At 49.0% G+C, this 21,409-nt stretch overlaps 1 protein-coding gene across 8 annotated transcripts; it reads left to right on the top strand.

Moving 5' to 3' along the window:
• The first annotated feature begins 4,597 nt into the window (after positions 1 to 4,597).
• Positions 4,598 to 17,707, top strand: LOC119705643. Of its 8 annotated transcripts, none has more exons than XM_038148278.1 (23): positions 4,598 to 4,614; positions 5,014 to 5,094; positions 9,148 to 9,308; positions 9,505 to 9,568; positions 9,664 to 10,793; positions 10,872 to 10,913; positions 11,008 to 11,021; positions 11,135 to 11,175; positions 11,259 to 11,338; positions 11,415 to 11,514; positions 12,439 to 12,501; positions 12,580 to 12,621; positions 12,713 to 12,880; positions 12,964 to 13,041; positions 14,155 to 14,217; positions 14,294 to 14,335; positions 14,429 to 14,596; positions 14,680 to 14,760; positions 14,841 to 14,975; positions 15,856 to 15,918; positions 15,997 to 16,132; positions 16,260 to 16,463; positions 16,541 to 16,893. In XM_038148278.1, exons 5-19 carry the CDS (start codon positions 10,750 to 10,752, stop codon positions 14,907 to 14,909), a joined length of 1,095 nt encoding a protein of 364 aa, XP_038004206.1. In that variant the 5' UTR covers positions 4,598 to 4,614; positions 5,014 to 5,094; positions 9,148 to 9,308; positions 9,505 to 9,568; positions 9,664 to 10,749; the 3' UTR covers positions 14,910 to 14,975; positions 15,856 to 15,918; positions 15,997 to 16,132; positions 16,260 to 16,463; positions 16,541 to 16,893. The 8 variants fall into 8 exon arrangements, with proteins under 8 accessions (XP_038004206.1, XP_038004208.1, XP_038004210.1 ...); XM_038148280.1 differs by having other exon boundaries at positions 9,664 to 9,753; positions 10,731 to 10,793; positions 14,841 to 15,918; XM_038148282.1 differs by having other exon boundaries at positions 9,664 to 9,717; positions 10,731 to 10,793; positions 14,841 to 15,918.
• Positions 17,708 to 21,409: the final 3,702 nt, after the last annotated feature.

Below are 21,409 nucleotides of genomic sequence, written 5' to 3' on the forward strand. Positions count from 1 at the left end.
TAAACATAAGAATCGAAACAAATCAAACTGTAATATATAGTATGTTCTTGTAACCTGGTATAACATATACAAAACACAGTCTATTCTATATACGCAAAAATATCTAACTATAGATCGTAAATATAAAAATAATGACATACAGTTTAAAATAAACGGGGCGTTTTTTTGGTTTTTATTAGTTGATAGGCAGGTTTTTTACTCAGTAACATAAATAGAAATAATCTAAAAATACAAATCCAAAGATCCAAATATATCTATAATGATATCTATAAATATTACCTATGAATTAATAGAAGTAAGAGAGATATCTAAGAATAGTATGTACATATATATGTATATATATTTATGTATATATAAAAATATATTAAAAGGTATTTTATATAACATGTATAATCTACATAATAAATAAAAAATATAAATGGAAATATGAATATATAATTATGAAAAATGTAATAGCCTAAAAAATTTCCACTATACTACAAGTAATACCTTGAATGTAATACTCTAAAAAATATGGTTTAAATCAAGGGGGGGGGGTTGCTTTTTATTTGGTTTGAGGTGGGGTTTTTTATTTTAATTGATTATTTTAATTATTTTATTTTAAATAATACAGATCTTGATAGTGTTACACAGTTCTACATAGGGAGACATATAATCACGATTTAAAAAATATTTCCAGAAATATAAAATATAGATAAATAGAAGGGATAGGAAGGGATGTAATATAGAATACAGATAGCACTACACATCAATAGACATTTTAAATGTAAATGGGAATGTAAATATAAAAATATGGCGTTTTTTCAAACTTAAATGCAGTTGAAAAGAAAGGGGTTCTTTTTGGCTTTCATTTGGGTAGAGGCAGGGTTTTGTTTTTGTTTTTTTTTTTCTTTTTCTCCTTTCGCGTTGTCGGGGGGGGCATTGATTCTGGAGGGTTTTTTTGCCGGGGGCGGCTCCCGTTGCGGTGGCAGCTGCCGGTTTTTGCCGCCTTCCCCGGCGGCAGCGCCGCGGCGTGGGGTGGGGCGCGCGGCGGTGCTGCCACCCTGTGGGCAGAGCGCGATAGTGCAGGCGAGCGGCGCTCGGCGGCTGAGCGGCGCTAGGCGGGCACGCCTCTGTGCGGCGGCGGGCGGCAGGGCGGGCGCGGCGTGTCGCGGACGGGCTTGACCTTCTCAAGATGGCGGCAGAAAAGGCGCGCAAATCCGAGGACCGCGGTCCGTCTACTGGACTGCCGGAACGGAACACCGGCGCCGGCGCGGCGCGAGCGGGATTTTCTGTGGCGCTTCGGGTACCTTGGAGACGGGCTGTTTGCTCAGCGGCGCCGTGGGCGGGCGTATTTCGGCGGGTTTGTGACAGGCATTGGCGCTAAACGACTATCTCCCTGTCGAGGTCCCCTCCTAGCCGCCCTGTTGAGTGTGGCGTGTCGCGGACTGGTTTGACCTTCTCAAGATGGCGGCAAAAAAGGCGCGCAAATCGGAGGACCGCGATCCGTCTACTGGACTGCCGGAACGGAACACCGCCGCCGGCGCGGCGCGAGCGGGATTTTCTGTGGCGCTTCGGGTACCTTGGAGACGGGCTGTTTGCTCAGCGGCGCCGCGGGCGGGCGTATTTCGGCGGGTTTGTGACAGGCATTGGCGCTAAACGACTATCTCCCTGCCGAGGTCCCCTCCCCGCCGCCCTGTTGAGTGTGGCGTGTCGCGGACTGGTTTGACCTTCTCAAGATGGCGGCAAAAAAGGCGCGCAAATCGGAGGACCGCGGTCCGTCTACTGGACTGCCGGAACGGAACACCGCCGCCGGCGCGGCGCGAGCGGGATTTTCTGTGGCGCTTCGGGTACCTTGGAGACGGGCTGTTTGCTCAGCGGCGCCGCGGGCGGGCGTATTTCGGCGGGTTTGTGACAGGCATTGGCGCTAAACGACTATCTCCCTGTCGAGGTCCCCTCCCCGCCGCCCTGTTGAGTGTGGCGTGTCGCGGACTGGTTTGACCTTCTCAAGATGGCGGCAAAAAAGGCGCGCAAATCGGAGGACCGCGGTCCGTCTACTGGACTGCCGGAACGGAACACCGCCGCCGGCGCGGCGCGAGCGGGATTTTCTGTGGCGCTTCGGGTACCTTGGAGACGGGCTGTTTGCTCAGCGGCGCCGCGGGCGGGCGTATTTCGGCGGGTTTGTGACAGGCATTGGCGCTAAACGCCTATCTCCCTGCCGACGTCCCCTCCCCGCCGCCCTGTTGAGTGTGGCGTGTCGCGGACTGGTTTGACCTTCTCAAGATGGCGGCAAAAAGGGCGCGCAAATCCAGCTTAGCGGAGTGCAGCCGAGTGTAGCCGAAGAGCCGAGCGTAGCCGGGCGTAGCCGAGAGTAGCCGAGTGCAGCCGAAGAGCCGAGCGTAGCCGACGGTAGCCGAGTGCAGCCGAAGAGCCGAGCGTAGCCGACCGTAGCCGAGCTCAGCCGAAGAGCCGAGTGCAGCCGATAATAGCCGGCTTTAGCCGAAGAGCCGAGCGTAGCCGACCGTAGCCGAGTGCAGCCGAAGAGCGGGCCATAGCCGAGTGTTGTCGAGAACAGCCGATTGTAGCCGAAGAGACCTAATATAGACTACAGACAGCACTACCTATCCATAGACATTTGAAATGGGAATGGCAGTGTAAAAATAGGGCATGTTTTCAAAGTAAAATGCTGTTTAAAAGAAAGGGGTTCTTTTTGGCTTGCATTTGCGTAGAGGCAGGGGTGTTATTTAAATCATAATAGTAGTGCCGTGCCTCTCCCGTTTCGTCCCCTTTCGTCCTGTCCCGTCTCCCCGCCTCCCAGCCATACCAGTGTAAATAAGCAAAACAGAGATATAAATATGGAAATGGAAATATAAATATAAGATATAAAATTGAAATAAAATAAATATAAATAAAGAGAACATGCAAAATAAAGAACTTTGTATTATATCAGGAAGATATTATAATGTTTTATGTCCATTAGATGTTTATGTAAAATATAGAAATACAGATTATAAACAGCAACGTCAACGATGTAAAAATAGGAATATATTATAAATATATAAAGATATATAGAAAAGCATAAAATAGAAATAAATACAAAATAACAGAACTAGATACACTTCATATTACCAATAATACTCTATATATCTTCTTATATTGTAATATATTATGTGTAATATATAATAGATCGATAACTATAGTATATCTGTATAAGATATATAACAAATTGTAAATTGAATATAAATATGAAGAATATAATATAAAAATAATTAAATAGGGATAAAAATGAAGGCTTTGTTTTTTTTTTTTATATGGTTTTAGGCAGCTTTTTAATTTTACATGTATAACAATTATAAAACTTGAAATCTAAGTATAGAAATATAGAACAAATACATATATAAAATATAAGTTAATATAAGTAATAAAATTAGATATTATAAGTATTAAAAATAGATATATTTTTTAGAATATATATTATTATATTTTGCTATATGCTATTTACGTCTGCAAATGGAATACATCACTATAAAATATAAATGTGAATAGAAATATGAAAAAATAGAAATATAAAAATAATTTTTTTTTTTAAATAGCGGTGGGATTTTTAAAAAAAGTTTGGTTATAGGCAGGGCTTTTACTATAAATAATAAAAAAAGAAATACTGATTAAAAATATAAATCCAAATATAGACCTGTATCATAAATATATAAAGATATAGAAAAATATAAAAGGGAGAAAATTCTAAGTCTTAGAAATTGATAAAATACATAATGTAAATCATACTGTAGCTATAGTATTACATTATGATATATATGTATCTATAAATCAAATATATGAATATTAAAGAAATGTAAGTGTGAGTATAATTATGGAAAATATAAATATAAAACTAAGTATATTTTTAAATAAAATGGGTTTTTGTTCTTATTTGTTTAGAGGCAGGGTTTTTTTATCATTTATAATTAATATTAAAAATATGTACAGATTTTGGTTAGAGGCAGGGGTTTCGTTTTAAAGAACATATGTATTTTAGGAATAGAAATCTAAATTTAGAAATATATATATATAAATCTAATCTAAATATATTTAAATCTAAATATACAAATGTATAGATATATATACAAAAGTTTAAATATAAATAAGTATGAGCAATAGGTGTAATATAGAATAGAAATAATTTGTACTTTTATATACACTATAAATGTAAATGTGAATCTGAAAAATGTAAAAAATAGTTAAATATAATTTTAAGGAAAGGGTGTTTTGAGGTTTTATTTGGTTAAAGGCAGGGTGTTTTTAGTTTTCGTGCGGGTTTTTTTTGGGGCATTTATTTTTGATGAGTTTTCGAAGGGGATCGCACCTGTTGTTCTTGCCCCCCCTTCCCTCCAGGCGAGCGGCAGCCCCCGGCTGCGGCCGGCGGGAGTGCTGCCGCCCTGTGGACACAGCGCGGTACTGCAGCCCCCCGAGCCAGCGCCCCGCCCCTCGCAGCTGGGCGCCGGGGGGGCGGGGGAAGGACGGCTGCCGAGGGAGGGGAGGGCGAGGGGCGGGAGAAGCGAGCGGCGAGCGGGGCGGTGTCTGTAAATAGAGGGGAGGGGCGAAGGTGTTTCAGAAGCGTAAAGAGACGCCGTGGCTGAGGTGAATGGCGGCGGCGAGGGCGGCCCGGCGGGGCCGGTTTCGGCGGGCGGCAGGGGCGCGGTCGCAGCGGTGCACGGGCCGGGGGCATGCGAGCGGCGTCGGAACAGGGCTGCACCCCCCCCTAGCCCCCGCGCGCGCCCCTCTCCAGACGGTGGAGGCGACCGCGTGCCGGAAAATCCCGGCGGGGCGGCGCCGGGCTGGCGTGCAGGCGGTGCCAGCCGTGCGGAGTCGAGGGGGGCTTTGCCGGGCCGGCGGGCGGAAGAGGCGGCGCGGGCGCTGCGCTGGTCCCGGCCGGTGCCGGTCGCTCTGTCCGCTCCCCGCGAGGAGAACAAGCGAGGACGAGCCAACGTCCCGTCACGTTTCAGCAATACCAAATCACCTCATCTCTTCTTAATACAGGCAGGCCTTGCGACGACGGCGTCGGCCTCCGAGCGCAGCCGAAGCGTGCGCCCCGAGGAGCCGGGCATTCTTAGGAGAATGGTGAGTAGCAGAATTTTCGGGTTTTGGCCGCTGTGGATGCTGGGCTGCAGGGTGTCACAAAGGATGCGGGCTGAGGAGGGTAGGCTGGAGGGTGACAGAGGATCGGGGTAGCTGAGAGGCAGAAGGAGTCTTTAGGAGCGACTGGGGGGTCCAGATTGTCACAGAGATGCTGAGAGGCTACTCTAGGGAACTTGAGGGTGACAAGAAGAGGCTTGGGGAGAGCCTTGAGGGGAAAAGTGGGGGGTGCCTGAGGGTGACAGGTGAACCAGAACTCACACCTCCCCTAACCTCACCCTAAAAACCAACCCTACCCGGGTGGAGAGCGTCCATCGGAGGTTAGGAGGCCAAGGGACAACATTGCAGGGCTTGGGGTGACACACAGACATTCCGGGCTGAGGGGCAAAGAGGGGGGGTTTGACAAGTGGGCAGCTTACACTGAGGGTTAGGGGTAAAAAGGACAGGACCCAGAGTAATAGGTAAGGTTAGGCTACAGTTGCAGAAGCCCTCACCCCAACCCTAAGCTCACCCCAAACAGCACCCCTAGGACACCAGTTTTCCCCAACAACAGCACAAGGCAGCGACCGTAGTAAAAAGGTAGCAATGATGTTTGTGGGCTAGACAGTGAAAGGTAGGAGTTGGGGGCTGTGCATTTTTTAGAGCTTTTTTCAGGGGTTGCAAAGGATATTTTAGGGTTGTGTTTGTGGGAGTTTTTTAGGGATTTTCTGGGAACGTTTAGGATAATTTTAGGGCTCTTTCAGGGCTTTTAAGAGGTCTTTTTAGGGTATTTTAAGGGCTTTCTTAGTAGTTTTTAGAATTTTTAGGGGGGTTTCTGAGTCTTCTTGGGGCTTTTTTAGGACTATTGAGGGTATGTGGAGGACTTTTTTAGATATAGGGTATTTCTACAGTTTCTGAGGGAATTTTTAGGTCTGTTTTAAAGGTCTTGTCAGGGCATTTTAAGGATTTTTGGGCTATTTTTGAGCTCTTTTAGGACTATTTAGGGGATATTTAGGGGTTGTTAGGGGTGTTCTGGGGTTTTTAAAAGTACGGTATTTTTAGTGTATTTTAAGGGTATTCTTTGGGGGGTTTTAGGACATTTTGAAGATTAGGGCTTTTTTTAGGGAATTTTTAGGGTTTTTTGGGGTCTTTTCACAGCACGAAACACAGAGGCCGAAGGGCAGCTGAGAAGGGGCTTGAGGGTGACACAGAGCCTGAAGGCTGGGGCGTAGAGGGAGGGATTTAGGGGTAAAGGGAGAGGACCTGAGGGCTGGACAGTCCAGTGGAAATCAGGGCTACAGGGTACAGCTTAGGAGGCAAGTTCAGGTACACACACCCCAGCCCTGACTTCACCCTAAGCAGTCCCCCTACCAACAGCCTTTTCCCCCAACAGCAGCACAACACAGCAACCCCAACAGTGAGACCACACCGCAACCCTCCCGGTGTGACAAGACAGCAACCCTCACACCAGGACAATGACAGAACCCTCAGAGGACAACAAGTACCACTGCAAAAAGATAGGGACAACATCTGAGGGCTAGAGAGCAATAGGTAGAGTTTGGAGGCTGAGCATGTTTTTTTTGAGGTTTGTTCCAGAACTTTTAAACATACTTAGGGGATTTTGGAAGGTTTTTTAGGACTTGTCTGGGATTTTTTAGGGTATTGTTGGGGCTTTTTCAAAGCTATTTTAGGAATCTTTAGCATATTTTGCAGATTATGGGCAGGGCCAGAGGACACACCCTCTGAAAAGGCAAAGTTTTAGGGCTGCAATGCATTAGAAAGGGGCCAGCGGCAGCACAGCGGGTCCTGTCCCCCGCTCTCGGTCCGAAAGTCGTAAGTTTTAGACCCAGCTAAGTCCTTGCGGTCAAAGTTAGGGTTAGATGCCCTTAGCTTTGGTCTGTGAGAAATTCCACACAGGAAAACTCACACCCCGAGTTTCCCGATGCCAGTTTGCAGGAGGCGCTCAGCAAACTGCCAGGGCAGCCCGAGTTCTAGGCGGGGGCAGCTCCACTCCGGGAGAAATCCCGCGCCGTTCGGAAGCGGAGCAGGCATAGGCCCCCGGACAGGAACGCCAGCCCTCTTCCCCATAAAGCCAAACTCACCCCCGCCGCGTGCGGACGTCCGTTCACAAGAGGCCCGTGGCACTCCAAGGGCAGCGAGAGTTCTCGGCTTCGGCAGCTGCGGTCTGCCAGAAATCATTTGCCGTCTGCAGTTTTGGAGGCAGAATCCCAGTTTTGGCCCTGGGCACGCAGAAGGGAAAGACTGTTAATTTCCTTGAAAAGGAAAGTCTAGCACCACATTGTTTAAGGGGCAGATGAAAGGCTGTGTAGGGGAGGGAACTCTGCACAGGACCTTTCTTCACCTCACCCCCCAGTCCAAGGTCTAGCAGCACCCCGTGTGACCAGCTGCTTTCAGGGGGTTCCCCGGGCACACCTGCACAGGGAGATGCTAGTCCAGAGGGGCTAACGGGGGTATCCCGAGCGTCCCTCCCAGAGCTACGGTCGGAGCATCCAGCAGGGACAGGGGAGCAGCCGGACCCACCCGGGCACGGAGCATCGCTTCGAGAAAATGCCAAGAGAAGAACCCTCTCGCCAAGGGGCGGCACCTGAGCGGGCCGGGCAGCATGTGGGGTTCCAGGGGAGAGCTTTCAACTTTCCCCTTTTACTGTGTCAGTCCCTCCCCAGAGCCTTCAGACCCTCCACAGTACTCCCAGAAAAGAGAGGGGTTATTAGGAGAAAAGGGGTTTAAATGGAGGGAAAAAGCTTCCCTTTCCCCTATTTTTTGTGTTCAAATTGTGAGGGAATCTGCTTCCCCTGCAATTTTAATGGTCTCAGTTGAAAGAATCCTGCCTTTTCTATGCTGTTAGGGGGGCTAATTGACAGGGAGTCACCATTTTCCATTATTTTCCAGTTTAAATAGAAGGGGAAAACCTTAACGATGTTTTTTATGGGTTTGATTTAAGGGTAACCGCCCTCTTTTTTGTTTTCCTAAGGCTTAAACTGAGGGGGATGCCCAGCTATCTCTCCTTCTTAAGGGTTTGGATTGAGGGAAAAATCCCTATTTTTTTCATCACTGGAGAGATTTACAGTAAGAAAACCTGCTCTTTTCCCAATATTTTAGGGGATTAAATTAAAGGGCAGAAGGCATTTATTTGCCATTGTATCAGTTTCAGTGGAGGCAACTGCCCCATTTTCTCATTTGAAGGGGTTCACTTGAAGGAAGCTCTGCCTTTTTCAGCATTTTAAGGGTTTAAATGTGCATTTCAGGGCACTTCTTTCTGTGCCCTAGGACCAGATATCTCAGAGAAGGGTGAGCCTGGCACATACCTAACCCTTACACTGCTGGGAGGCGATTATTTTTCTTATTTTTGTTTATAATGTAGATAGCCCTAATTAGAGGTCCCAAGCAGACTTAGACTATTCATATCATTAGTATTCTTCCCCACCCTACTTAGTCACACGTGAAATAATATTTAGTAGTCACTAAAGAATAATTATGTCAGTTGACAGCAACTTACCCAATTTGTCTGGCTGTGCTACCTAAACACAAAGTTTTATTTCTCACCAGTCTTCCGCCCTTTTGCTCCAATTAGTTGTAGCAAAAAAGAAAGCGTTGTCATTCCTCTGAAGAGTTTTCTCCTATATCAAGCCCTTTACTCCCCTTGAATTCAAGGCAGAGGAGCCAAACAGCTGTAGCTGCTCTGAGGGCTTTTATACCTGGTGGGATTTGCCCCCTCCCTTTTCCTGGGTGTCATGGGAAGGAGAGGTGGGCCCAATCAGGGGTATATTAACCCCAGCTTTTGCAGAGGGGCTTCATTCCCTCTCTGGGATCTGCTGGGATAAGAGCTCTCCTCTCATTTCGGTGAAGAGACTCTTTCAGCTTATCTTAGCTTGTTTCCAGCAGGTGCTTTTAGGCATCTAAAGTCATAGAGGCTTTGAAGATGCTGTGAAGAATACAGCATTGAACACAGGGAGTATTTAAGCTCATGATTTTGGGTTGTGTTTTTAGGGGTGGAAAAGTTCTTTTGTAGTTTCTGGTTTTGTTCTTGGTTGTTTTTAGGTTGGAGGAGGAGCGCAACTTCCGGAAAATCCAGATCGTGTCAAGTGCAACACTTTTTGTGGCAGATTCATCACATCACAAAAGGGATCCGCCCAGTGTCAAAGATGATGCTTGAGATTGAGACTACAATTAAGTTGAGGATTGTGACTAGGAGCAGGAGGGTGAGGATGTATCTGGTTAGGAGTTATTGTGGGGGGTGGTGGGGGGTTTTGAAGGCAGCAAGGTGAGAAATGGTGTCTATTTGAGGGCCCCCCCAAGGCTTTTCACAAGCGTAGCAGAGGCATTCACATGTCTTACATCACACAAGCACACTGCAGTCACAGAAACGCCATGTAACTTTGCCTTTCTCTAACCCAGGTGCCACAGCCTTGGACTCAGGATAAAGCTGGAGACTCGAGGACCCAGGCACACTCAGGAGAGTGTAAGTAACTCAGGAGAGGGCAAGTAGCTGATTTTCTGGGATTTAGCCCATATATCACTGAACTCATACATTGTTTCTGGTTTTCTTTATTGTAGTTGACCAAGAGGCTGACAGCGATCACAGGGCCCTCTGAGGCAGACTCATTTCAGGTCCAATGTGGATTCACCTCACCGGTCATCCAAAAGATAAGTTGGGGGGCCACAGCCTGGAGATGGGATGATAGGAGAGTAGTGGCTTGGAAATTCCTAGACAGATTTAAAAATTTGCAGAGGGTGAAGAGATGTCCTCTAAGGGGCCCCGTGGAACAGCTAAAGGGAGAGGCTCTGCTTTCGATTGCAGCTGTAGGGTATGCGGTGCAGAACAGTTCCGGTCTGTGTTGTGTTGTTCGGTGTCCTGTGTTACCTAGTGTGTCTTTGGGGTCCCTTGGATCCAATATCTCTGCCTTCTCCCCTCGAGGCCCTTAGCAAAACCATCAGCTGTCGTGTCTAGGTTCTCGAACGCTGGCGCTTCTCAGCAGGATGCCAATATCATTTGTTCTTTTACCGGCGGGCTCAGCCGCATCTCGAGTCACATCTCCGAAGCATCGAGTCAGACGTCTTTTGAGGCCTGGTTCCCGGCTGTATCAGCATCCATCCTTTCCAGCCGTGAGCTGTAAAGTCCTGGGGCACGTAAGATTGCACGATATGGAGAACATTCTAAACGTAGCATTGTCTCACAGCCGCCTTGATCATCGTGACCAACAGGTCTTATAACAGGTCACTCTGTTCCAGTCTTCTGCTCCTTAGAGGAGCTGTCTCCATCCACTGTCCCCTGAGCATCAGTCATCTCTTTTGGCATCCTCGTGGTCCTTGCCACTACTTATTCTTGCCAGGAACTCTTTTCTCATCATTGTGTCACAATTTGTAGTATAAAGTGATGTTTGTGTTTAGGGACCCCATTGTTTGTCACGTCCCGTCCTGTGTCACGGGTGTCTGCACATATTTGTGCCGGAGCTGCTCTGCCCCGCTGCGTAGCCTGGTGCGATAGGACCAGTCCCGGGGACTTGAACTTTGTAGCGTGGGCTGTAGTTGGACTCTAGGTGGTATTCCTAGATTGACACAAGATGTTTGGAGCTGTGAAGGTATCCTGCAGCCCTTTGACTTTTGTTCTAACTTTCTTTCAGATGCAGAAGGATAGAATCCATGGCGGAGCGCCCCATTCCGGGTGCAGAGGTTCGGCCGAGCAGGTCAGTCACGGTTTGTGTTTGCAGGGGAAGTGTAAATGGTGACTCTGTTACAGCACTGTTCTTTGTCTTTATTTTTAGGAAGTCAAGCCGGATAGCAGCAATCAAGTTGAAGAGGGCAAGGTGAGCAGTGTCCAGTGGACAGAAGCAGTTGTTATTGCTGAGGTCTCAATTTCTGTTGCAACTCTAAGCGTCCATTCTCGTTTGTGTGCTTTAGGCAGTCCACTCGGAGTATGCCAGGCCCCCGTCACCAGCCACCTGATGGACGTGGTTTGCTGCTTTCGTGAGCCCTGTGGACGTCCGACAGGACTCGGTGATGAAGCCTTTGCTTTTTCTGTTTAAAGGTGGCACCCGGGTAGCCTTTGGCAATGGCGGAGGAGTTGCAGTGAGTCAGGGAAGCGGGGAGGAGGAGCGAGGGTCCACTCAGGTTTCAGCAATGCCACATCATCTCATCTGCTCTTAACCCAGGCGGACCCTGCGACGACAGCGTGGCCTCCGAGCACGGCGCAATCGTGCCGCCCGAGGACCCGGGCATTCTTAGGAGAGCGGTGAGTAGCAGAATTGTTGGGTTTGGCCGACGTGCCGCCAAGATCACACAGTGATGCTCTGTTTTCTTGACTGTAGGAGACTACGAGACAACAGCCCAGTGACAGCAGGAACTTCCCAGATGGCGAGGCGGCCTTGCTTTGCACCTGACACGGACCGGGTTCCCCAGATGTCAGAGATAAGTAGAGGGCTGTGACCCAGAGAGGGGATGAAAGCTGGGTGCTGGGTCGGGACTCACCGAGAGGAGTTTTTGAGTCCGCTTAGGAGATGGGGATGTGCAGGAAGTGTCCTTTAGGCCACTGAAAGGCAAAGTTTCACTTGTGATCACAGTGCTGAGGTGTGCAGGGCAGAGCAGTCCCGGTGTGTCTCATGTCACTTGTCTATTGTGCATTCTGTGTGTTTGGGTGTCTCAGGTCTTTTTCCTTAGCCCTTTGAGGGGCCTGTCAGAAACCCATGCATCATTCTTAGCATCTGTGATCTCTGCGTTCCTCGGCCTGGCACCGATGCCATAGAACTTTTGACTAGGGAGCTCAGATAGGCATCAGAATCGCATTTCTCTTTAGAAGCATCCGGTCAGATGTCTTTTCAGGTCTTGTACTGAGCCGTATGGACAGCTGCGCCCCGCAAGGATCCATTGCGGCGGATTAGGAGTCGTAAGAACGTGAGGACTGGTAGAGGATTCTGACCGTAGGATTCACAGGCATCCATCTTTGCAGCTTCTTGGAATACATCATTCAGTTAGCATCTTCTTCCTCCAGGGTTCTCTGAGCCTCATCAGCTCGCCATCGCCCTCTCCTCGGTCATCTCATATTGCATTCTTTTGGTCCTTGCAGTCATTCTTCTTGCCAAGAGATTTCTGTCCCTGTTGTGTCCCCCATTGTTTGTCACGTCCCGTCCTGTGTCACGGGTGTGTGCACATATCTGTGCCGGAGCCGCTCTGCCCTGCTGCGTAGCCTGGTGCGATAGGACCAGTCCCGGGGACTTGAGATTTGTAGCGTGGGCTGTAGTTGGACTCTAGATCGTATTCCTAGATTGACAAAAGGTGTTTCCACCTGTTGAGTTATCCTGCAGCCCTTTGATGTATATCCTAACTTTCTTTCAGGTGCTGATGCATTATATCCTTGTCAGAGCGCCCCATCCTGGGCTTGTGGGTTCCCCTGAGCAGGTCAGTCACTGTTTGTATCTGCAGAGGAAGCATAAATGGTGACTATGTTACAGCACTGTTCTTTGTCTTTATTTTTAGGAAGTCAAGCCAGAGAGCAGCAGTCAAGGCCAAGTGGGCAAGGTGAGCATTGAGTAGTGTACTGAAGTAGTTATTGGTCAAGTCTCACTTTCTGGTGCAACTCCAAGCCTCCATTCTCGTTTGTTTGCTTTAGGCAATTGACTTTGCATATGTCCAGCCACCGCCACCAGCCAGCCCATGCACCGGGTTTCCTGCACATGTGGGCCTTGTGGAAGTATTACAGGACTCTGCGATGAAGCCTTTAAATTTTCTCATTCACTGTCCTATCTCGGTAGCCATCAGGACAGGCCAAGGAGTTGTGGCGAGTCGGGGAGGTTGGGAGCAGCAGCGAGGGTCCTTTCAGGTTTCAGCAATGCCAAATCAAGTTGTCTCCGCTTAATCTAGGCAGACCCTGCGACAACGGCGTCAGCCTCCGAGCACGGCCAAAGCGTGCGGCCCGAGGTCCTGGGCATTCTTAAGAATGTGGTGAGTAGCAGACTTGTTTGGTTTTGGCCGATGTGCTGCTAAGCTTGTGCACTGATGTTTGGTTTTCTTTCTCTTGGCAGAGTAAGATACAACAGCCCGGTGCCAGCAGGGACTGCTCAGATGGCGAGGCTGCTTTCTTTTGCACCTGACACAGATTGGCATGCCCACCTGTCTGAGAGATGAGTAGAGGGCTGCGACCCGCAGAGGGGATGAAAGTGGGTTGCTGGGCTGGGACTCACCGGGAGGGATTTTTGAGTCTGCTTTGGAGACGGATGTGGAAGAAGTGGCCCCTTAGGCCATGAAAAGGGAAAGTGTCACTTTTGATCACAGTGCTGAGGTGCTCAGGGCAGAGCAGTCCCGGTGTGTCTCGTGTCACTTGTCCGTCGTGCATTATGTGTTGTTTGGGTATCCCATGTCACAGGTCTTTTTCCTTAGCCCTTTGAGGGGCCTGTCAGAAACCCATGCATCATTCTTAGCATCTGTGATCTCTGCGTTCCTTGGCCTGGCACCGATGCCATAGAACTTTTGACTCGGGAGCTCAGACAGGCATCAGAATCGCATCTCTCTTTAGAAGCATCCGGTCAGATGTCTTTTCAGGTCTTGTTCTGAGCCGTATGGACAGCTGCGCCCCGCAAGGATCCATTGCGGCGGATTAGGAGTCGTAAGAACGTGAGGACTGGTAGAGGATTCTGACCGTAGGATTCACAGGCATCCATCTTTGCAGCTTCTTGGAATACATCATTCAGTTAGCATCTTCTTCCTCCAGGGTTCTCTGAGCCTCATCAGCTCGCCATCGCTCTCGACTCGGTCATCTCATATTGCATTCTTTTGGTCCTTGCAGTCATCCTTCTTGCCAAGAGATTTCTGTCCCTGTTGTGTCCCCCATTGTTTGTCACGTCCCGTCCTGTGTCACGGGTGTGTGCACGTATTTGTGCCGGAGCCGCTCTGCCCTGCTGCGTAGCCTGGTGCGATAGGACTAGTCCCGAGGACTTGAACTTTGTAACGCAGTGTGCAGTTGGATTGTAGATGGTATTCCTAGATTGACACAAGCTGTTTGGAGCTGTAAAGTTATCCTGCAGCCCTTTGATGTATATCCTAACTTTCTTTCAGGTGCTGATGCATTATATCCTTGTCTGGGCACCCCATCCCAGGCTCGTGGGTTCCCCTGAGCAGGTCAGTCACTGTTTGTATCTGCAGAGGAAGCATAAATGGTGACTATGTTACAGCACTGTTCTGTTTTTATTTTTAGGAAGTCGAGGCAGATAGCAGCAGTCAAGGCCAAGTGGGCAAGGTGAGCATTGAGTTGTGTACAGAAGTAGTTGTTATTGCTTAAGTCTCATTTCTGGTGCAACTCCAAGCCTCCATTCTCGTTTGTTTGCTTTAGGCAATTGACTCGGCAGATGTCCAGCCCCCGTCACGCACTGGCCAATGCACCGGGTTTCCTGCACATGTGGGCCTTGTGGGAGTATTACAGGTCTTTGCGATGAAGCCTTTAAATTTTCTCATTCACCATCCTATCTGGGTAGCCATCAGGGCCAGCCAAGGAGTTGTGGTGAGTCGGGGAGGTTGGGAGCAGCAGCGAGGGTCCTTTCAGGTTTCAGCAATGCCAAATCAAGTTGTCTCCGCTTAATCTAGGCAGACCCTGCGACAACGGCGTCAGCCTCCGAGCACGGCCAAAGCGTGCGGCCCGAGGACCTGGGCATTCTTAAGAATGTGGTGAGTAGCAGACTTGTTTGGTTTTGGCCGATGTGCTGCTAAGCTTGTGCACTGATGTTTGGTTTTCTTTCTCTTGGCAGAGTAAGATACAACAGCCCGGTGCCAGCAGGGACTGCTCAGATGGCGAGGCTGCTTTCTTTTGCACCTGACACAGATTGGCATGCCCACCTGTCTGAGAGATGAGTAGAGGGCTGCGACCCGCAGAGGGGATGAAAGTGGGTTGCTGGGCTGGGACTCACCGGGAGGGATTTTTGAGTCTGCTTTGGAGACGGATGTGGAAGAAGTGGCCCCTTAGGCCATGAAAAGGGAAAGTGTCACTTTTGATCACAGTGCTGAGGTGCTCAGGGCAGAGCAGTCCCGGTGTGTCTCGTGTCACTTGTCCGTCGTGCATTATGTGTTGTTTGGGTATCCCATGTCACAGGTCTTTTTCCTTAGCCCTTTGAGGGGCCTGTCAGAAACCCATGCATCATTCTTAGCATCTGTGATCTCTGCATTCCTTGGCCTGGCATTGATGCCATAGAACTTTTGACTCGGGAGCTCAGACAGGCATCAGAACTGCCACTCTTTTTAGAAGCATCCGGTCAGATGTCTTTTCAGGTCTTGTTCTGAGCTGTATGGACAGGCCCCACAAGGATCCATTGCGGCAGATTAGGAGTCGTGAGGATTGGTAGAGGATTCTGACCGTAGGATTCACAGGCATCCATCTTTGCAGCTTCTTGGAATACATCATTCAGTTAGCATCTTCTTCCTCCAGGGTTCTCTGAGCCTCATCAGCTCGCCATCGCTCTCGACTCGGTCATCTCATATTGCATTCTTTTGGTCCTTGCAGTCATCCTTCTTGCCAAGAGATTTCTATCCCTGTTATGTCCCCATTGTTTGTCACGTCCCGTCCTGTGTCACGGGTGTGTGCACGTATTTGTGCCGGAGCCGCTCTGCCCTGCTGCGTAGCCTGGTGCGATAGGACAAGTCCCAGGGACTTGAGATTTGTAAGGCGGGGTGTAGTCAGGCTCTAGATGGTATTCCTAGTTTGACACAGGATGTTTGGAGCTGTGAAGTTTTCCTGCTGCCCTTTGACTTGTCTTAACTTTCTTTCAGATGCAGCCGGATAAAATCCATGGCAGAGCATCCCATCCTGGATCAGGGGGCTCCCCTGAGCAGGTCAGTCACAGTTTGTGTTTGCAGGGGAAGGGTAAATGGTGACTCTGTTACAGCACTGTTCTTTATTTTTATTTTTAGGAAGTAAAGCCAGATATCAGCAGTCAGGTTGAAGAGGGCAAGTTGAGCAGTGTCCAGTGGAATGAAGCCTTTGTTAGTGCTCAAGTCTCACTTTCTGGTGCAGCTCTAAGCCTCCATTTTAGTTTCTGTCCTTTAGGTAATTCACTTAGAGTATGCAAAGCTCCCGTCACGCACCAGCCAATGGACCGGGTTTGCTGCTCTTGTGAGCCCTCTGGGAGTCTTACAGGACTGGGTGATGAAGCCTTTGCCTTTTTTACTTAAAGGTGTCATCTGGGTCGCCTTTGGCAACAGCTATGGAGTTGCGGTGATTCGGGGAAGCAGGGAGGAGAAGGGAGGGTCCGCTCAGGTTTCAGCAATGCCACATCACCTCGTCTCCTCTTAACCCAGGCATACCCTGCAACGACAGTGTGGCCTCCGAGCGCAGCAAAAGCATGTGGCCCGAGGAGCTGGGCATTCTCTGGAGAACGGTGAGCAGCAGAATTGTTAGGTTTTGGCCGACGTGCTGCCCAGATCACGCATTGATGCTCGGTTTTCTTTAATGTAGCTGTCTAAGAGACGACGGCCCAGTGACAGCAGGAACTTCCCAGCCAGGGAGGCTGCCTTCCTTCACACCAGACATGGATCGGCATCCCCAGATGTCTGAGATAAGTAGAGGGCTGTGACCCAGAGAGGGCATGAAAGCGGGGTGCTGGGTCGGGACTCACCGGGAGGAGTTTTTGAGTCCGCTTTGGAGACGGGGATGTGGAAGAAGCGGCCCCTTAGGCCACTGAATGGGAAAGTGTCACTTTTGATCACAGTGCTGACATGCTCAGGGCAGAGCAGTCCCGGTGTGTCTCGTGTCACTTGTCTATTGTGCGTTCTGTGTGTTTGGGTATCTCATGCCTTTTTCCTTAGCCCTTTGAGGGGCCTGTCAGAAACCCATGCATCATTCTTAGCATCTGTGATCTCTGCGTTCCTCGGCCTGGCACCGATGCCATAGAACTTTTGACTCGGGAGCTCAGACAGGCATCAGAATCGCATTTCTCTTTAGAAGCATCCGGTCAGATGTCTTTTCAGGTCTTGTTCTGAGCCGTATGGACAGCTGCGCCCCGCAAGGATCCATTGCGGCGGATTAGGAGTCGTAAGAACGTGAGGACTGGTAGAGGATTCTGACCGTAGGATTCACAGGCATCCATCTTTGCAGCTTCTTGGAATACATATTTCAGTTAGCATCTTCTTCCTCCAGGGTTCTCTGAGCCTCATCAGCTCGCCATCGCCCTCTCCTCGGTCATCTCATATTGCATTCTTTTGGCCCTTGCAGTCATCCTTCTTGCCAAGAGATTTCTGTCCCTGTTGTGTCCCCCATTGTTTGTCACGTCCCGTCCTGTGTCACGGGTGTGTGCACATATCTGTGCCGGAGCCGCTCTGCCCTGCTGCGTAGCCTGGTGCGATAGGACTAGTCCCGGGGACTTGAACTTTGTAACGCAGTGTGCAGTTGGATTGTAGATGGTATTCCTAGATTGACACAAGCTGTTTGGAGCTGTAAAGTTATCCTGCAGCCCTTTGACTTTTGCCTTAACTTTCCTTCAGGTGCAGAAGGATTCCCCTGATCAGGTCAGTCATCGTTTGTGTCTGCTGGGGAAGCGTAAATGGTGTCTCTGTTGCAGCACTGTTCATTGCCTTTTTTTTTTGTTTCTTTTTTAGGAAGTTATGCCAGAGAGCAGCAGTCAAGTTGAGGAGGGCAAGGTGAGCAGTGATCAAAAGATGCCAGCATTTGTTATTGCTGAGGCCTCAATTTCTGGTGCAACTCTAAGCATCCACTGTTTTTTTGTTAGGTGGTCCACTTGCAACTTCTCCCGGCCAAGGATGCCCGATGCCAGGTGGGTGCAAGCTTTAGGTATAGGTGTGGCATACTTGTCAGATCAGGGATGTTGTGTTTTCCCAGTATCTTAGCATCCTTTTTTGCTTTGTTTCATTACAGGTGCTGTCCCTGCCCTAGGTGTGCCAAGGAACAGAGGCAAGCGGGTGAGTCGGTGTTTAGGGAGGATGACTCACGGGTGAGCGTTCCGTAGCAGCACGCTAAGCGTGTACCTTTTCTTTTTGCAGGTATCTTCGGGCCAGCCTCTGGAGTCGAATCAAGATTTGAGGTGAGCTGGGACAGTGGTGTGGAGGAGTCCCAGGGACTACTCATTTTGACAGCAATAGTCACCTTTTCTGTTTTCTCTTAGGTACCGTGAGGAGGCTTGTAGGTGAAGTTTGGAAACGGGTGCACCGAAGCACACGTCTCGATGTCCACATCCAGCTGATGATGGATTTTGTTCGCTCATCTTCCAAAAGCTAAGTGTTGGGGCGAGTAGTTGGGAGAAGGGGAAAAACCTTTGCTATCACAGGAGGCAGTTTAATGTTAGCTTAGCGGAGAGGTCTGTAGGGGGATGGGGCTCTTTGGAAGTAAAGGGATAGGGCTTGTCCTCAGCCTCAGCTGCGCCTTTGGCTGGCAGGGTAGTTCCGATCCATCTCTGCATTCTCTTTGAACGTTTCTCTGTGAACTTTGCGTCGTTAGCCTTCTTCGACTCTCAGCGTCGTCGTGGATTTTTCCCCCGAGGAGCTTGCCTTCAGGCTCGGAGCTATAGCCACGGTCAACCGGCAGTCTTCGCTTCCTTCTCTAGGCGTACCGAGCCTTTTGAGCATCCTCCTAACTGCTTTGACACTAACTTCTTTTAAGGAGTTATGTTTCATCATCATGTGTTGTCATAGGGCTTTCTTTCCTTTGGCATCATCGGCCTGTGGCTCATCTTACGCTAGGAATCTTGGGTCCGTAAGGTGAAACTGCCAGGCGGTTTCCACTCGTGTCTGTGTTATGTTGTCCGTGTCTGTGTTATGTTGTCCGTGTCTGTGTTATGTTGTCCGTGTCTGTGTTATGTTGTCCGTGTCTGTGTTATGTCATTGTCTTCTGTGCTGTAGGCCTTTCTTACATCTTGATGCTTTATCGGCATCATTCTGCATCATATCGGCCGCATTTTACTCACGTTCCTCCCCGGATATCGCTTATTCCGGCATCTTTACATTTTTTCTCTCTGAGCCAGGAAGAAGTACACAAGATATTTTCATTCATCTTCCTTCTCAACTTTGGTAGTGCCTTTTTTTCCCGTGCCGTTCTCTTGGACTTCCATAGGGAGTGTATTACACCCTCATGTGACTACTAGTTCTCTAGGTTCCATCTTCTCCAAGGGTAGAGGGCTCAAGAATTCATCTTCCAGAGAGTTATCTCAAATCACTTATATTGTACCGATGGTGGCTTATACTGTGTGCGCTTATATTATATGCAATTATGCTGGTTTACATTGTTTGTACTTATCCTCTATGTACCTGTGTTGGCTTATATTGTATGCAATTATGCTGGCTCATATTGTATGTACTTATACTGTATGTAACGATGCTGGTTTACATTGTGTGCGCTTATATTGTATGCAATTATGCTGGTTTACATTGTGTGTACTTATATTGCATGTACTTCTGTTGGCTTATATTGTGTGCACTTATAATATATGCAGTTATGCTGGTTTATATTGTATGTACTTATACCGTATGTAACGATGCTGGTTTACATTGTGTGCGCTTATATTGTATGCAATTATGCTGGTTTACATTGTGTGTAGTTATCCTGTATGTACCTGTGTTGGCTTAGATTGTATGCAATTATGCTGGCTCACATTGTCTGTACATTACTTACATTGTGCCACTCTAGGATCGGAGCCCCCCTGCCCTGGCATGTAGTTACAGTTAGGTAGAACAGTTATGTAACTTTACAGTTCATCTGTCTTTTGTGGGATTTTGGGTAGAAAGTTTTATCGGCCCAGAGTCGGGAGACCTCCTAGCTGTCAGATAGCCACTCGTTGACCGCCTCTTGTTGTCTCACAGGTCCTCGAGGCTGTAGATTTTCCCGGAGTCTACAATTTGACATCGAGGAACGGAAGCCAGAGGCCATTGAAGCACGTTCTTCAGTGCGGTGCTTCGAGTAAGGGTTGCACCGTGTGCAAGCTGAAGAATATGAGAGAGCCTGGGATTGTGTCTGTCTGTGTGTGCTTGTCTGAGTGAGCGCTGACTGTTTTTAACCTTGCGTGTGTGTCCTTTGTCTTTCAGGTTTTTCAACTCATTTTTAAATTTAGAATAAAAAATCCCCAGCCGGGGGGTTTTTTTTTTTTTTTTTCCCCCCGGCTGGGTTTTTTTTTCCTCGGTCCCGGCCGGTCTGCGAGGCGACGTTCATCGCCAAAGTTTGGGCGCAGACCGTCGCGGGCCCGGGGTTTTTGTCAGGCAGGAGGATTTCTCGGAGGCTCCCGGGAACCACGTTCCCGAGGAGCGGCACGAATGCGTGGCAATAGGCGGGGGTTAGGAGGGCAGTCGAGGTGAGAGCCAGGGTGGGTTTGTGCGGAAGCTGAAGGCGGGGGGTGGGTGGGTGTGTGTGTGTGTGTGTGGGTGTGTGCGTTGACTGTTTTTAACCTTGCGTGTGTGACCTTTGTCTTTCAGGTTTTTCAACTCATTTTTAAATTTAGAATAAAAAATCCCCAGCCGGGGGGGTTTTTTTTTTTTTCCCCCCGGCTGGGTTTTTTTTTTCCTCGGTCCCGGCCGGTCTGCGAGGCGACGTTCATCGCCAAAGTTTGGGCGCAGACCGTCGCGGGCCCGGGGTTTTCGTCAGGCAGGAGGATTTCTCGGAGGCTCCCGGGAACCACGTTCCCGAGGAGCGGCACGAATGCGTGGCAATAGGCGGGGGTTAGGAGGGCAGTCGAGGTGAGAGCCAGGGTGGGTTTGTGCGGAAGCTGAAGGCGGGGGGTGGGTGGGTGTGTGTGTGTGTGGGTGTGTGCGTTGACTGTTTTTAACCTTGCGTGTGTGACCTTTGTCTTTCAGGTTTTTCAACTCATTTTTAAATTTAGAATAAAAAATCCCCAGCCGGGGGGGTTTTTTTTTTTTCCCCCCGGCTGGGTTTTTTTTTCCTCGGTCCCGGCCGGTCTGCGAGGCGACGTTCATCGCCAAAGTTTGGGCGCAGACCGTCGCGGGCCCGGGGTTTTTGTCAGGCAGGAGGATTTCTCGGAGGCTCCCGGGAACCACGTTCCCGAGGAGCGGCACGAATGCGTGGCAATAGGCGGGGGTTAGGAGGGCAGTCGAGGTGAGAGCCAGGGTGGGTTTGTGCGGAAGCTGAAGGCGGGGGGTGGGTGGGTGTGTGTGTGTGTGTGTGTGTGTGTGCGTTGACTGTTTTTAACCTTGCGTGTGTGACCTTTGTCTTTCAGGTTTTTCAACTCATTTTTAAATTTAGAATAAAAAATCCCCAGCCGGGGGGTTTTTTTTTTTTTTCCCCCCGGCTGGGTTTTTTTTTCCTCGGTCCCGGCCGGTCTGCGAGGCGACGTTCATCGCCAAAGTTTGGGCGCAGACCGTCGCGGGC

This window comes from Motacilla alba, chromosome 11 (assembly GCF_015832195.1).
Source record: "Motacilla alba alba isolate MOTALB_02 chromosome 11, Motacilla_alba_V1.0_pri, whole genome shotgun sequence".
Lineage (NCBI taxonomy): Eukaryota > Metazoa > Chordata > Aves > Passeriformes > Motacillidae > Motacilla > Motacilla alba.

Excerpts from the sequence above, each read along its gene's own strand:
- LOC119705643 (XM_038148283.1), top strand. The coding sequence starts at position 10,750 with ATGGCGGAGCGCCCCATTCCGGGTGCAGAGGTTCGGCCGAGCAG. Across the intron at positions 10,794-10,871 it reads GCAGAGGTTCGGCCGAGCAG|GAAGTCAAGCCGGATAGCAG; the intron begins GTCAGTCACGGT and ends CTTTATTTTTAG. Across the intron at positions 11,339-11,414 it reads CGGGCATTCTTAGGAGAGCG|GAGACTACGAGACAACAGCC; the intron begins GTGAGTAGCAGA and ends TCTTGACTGTAG.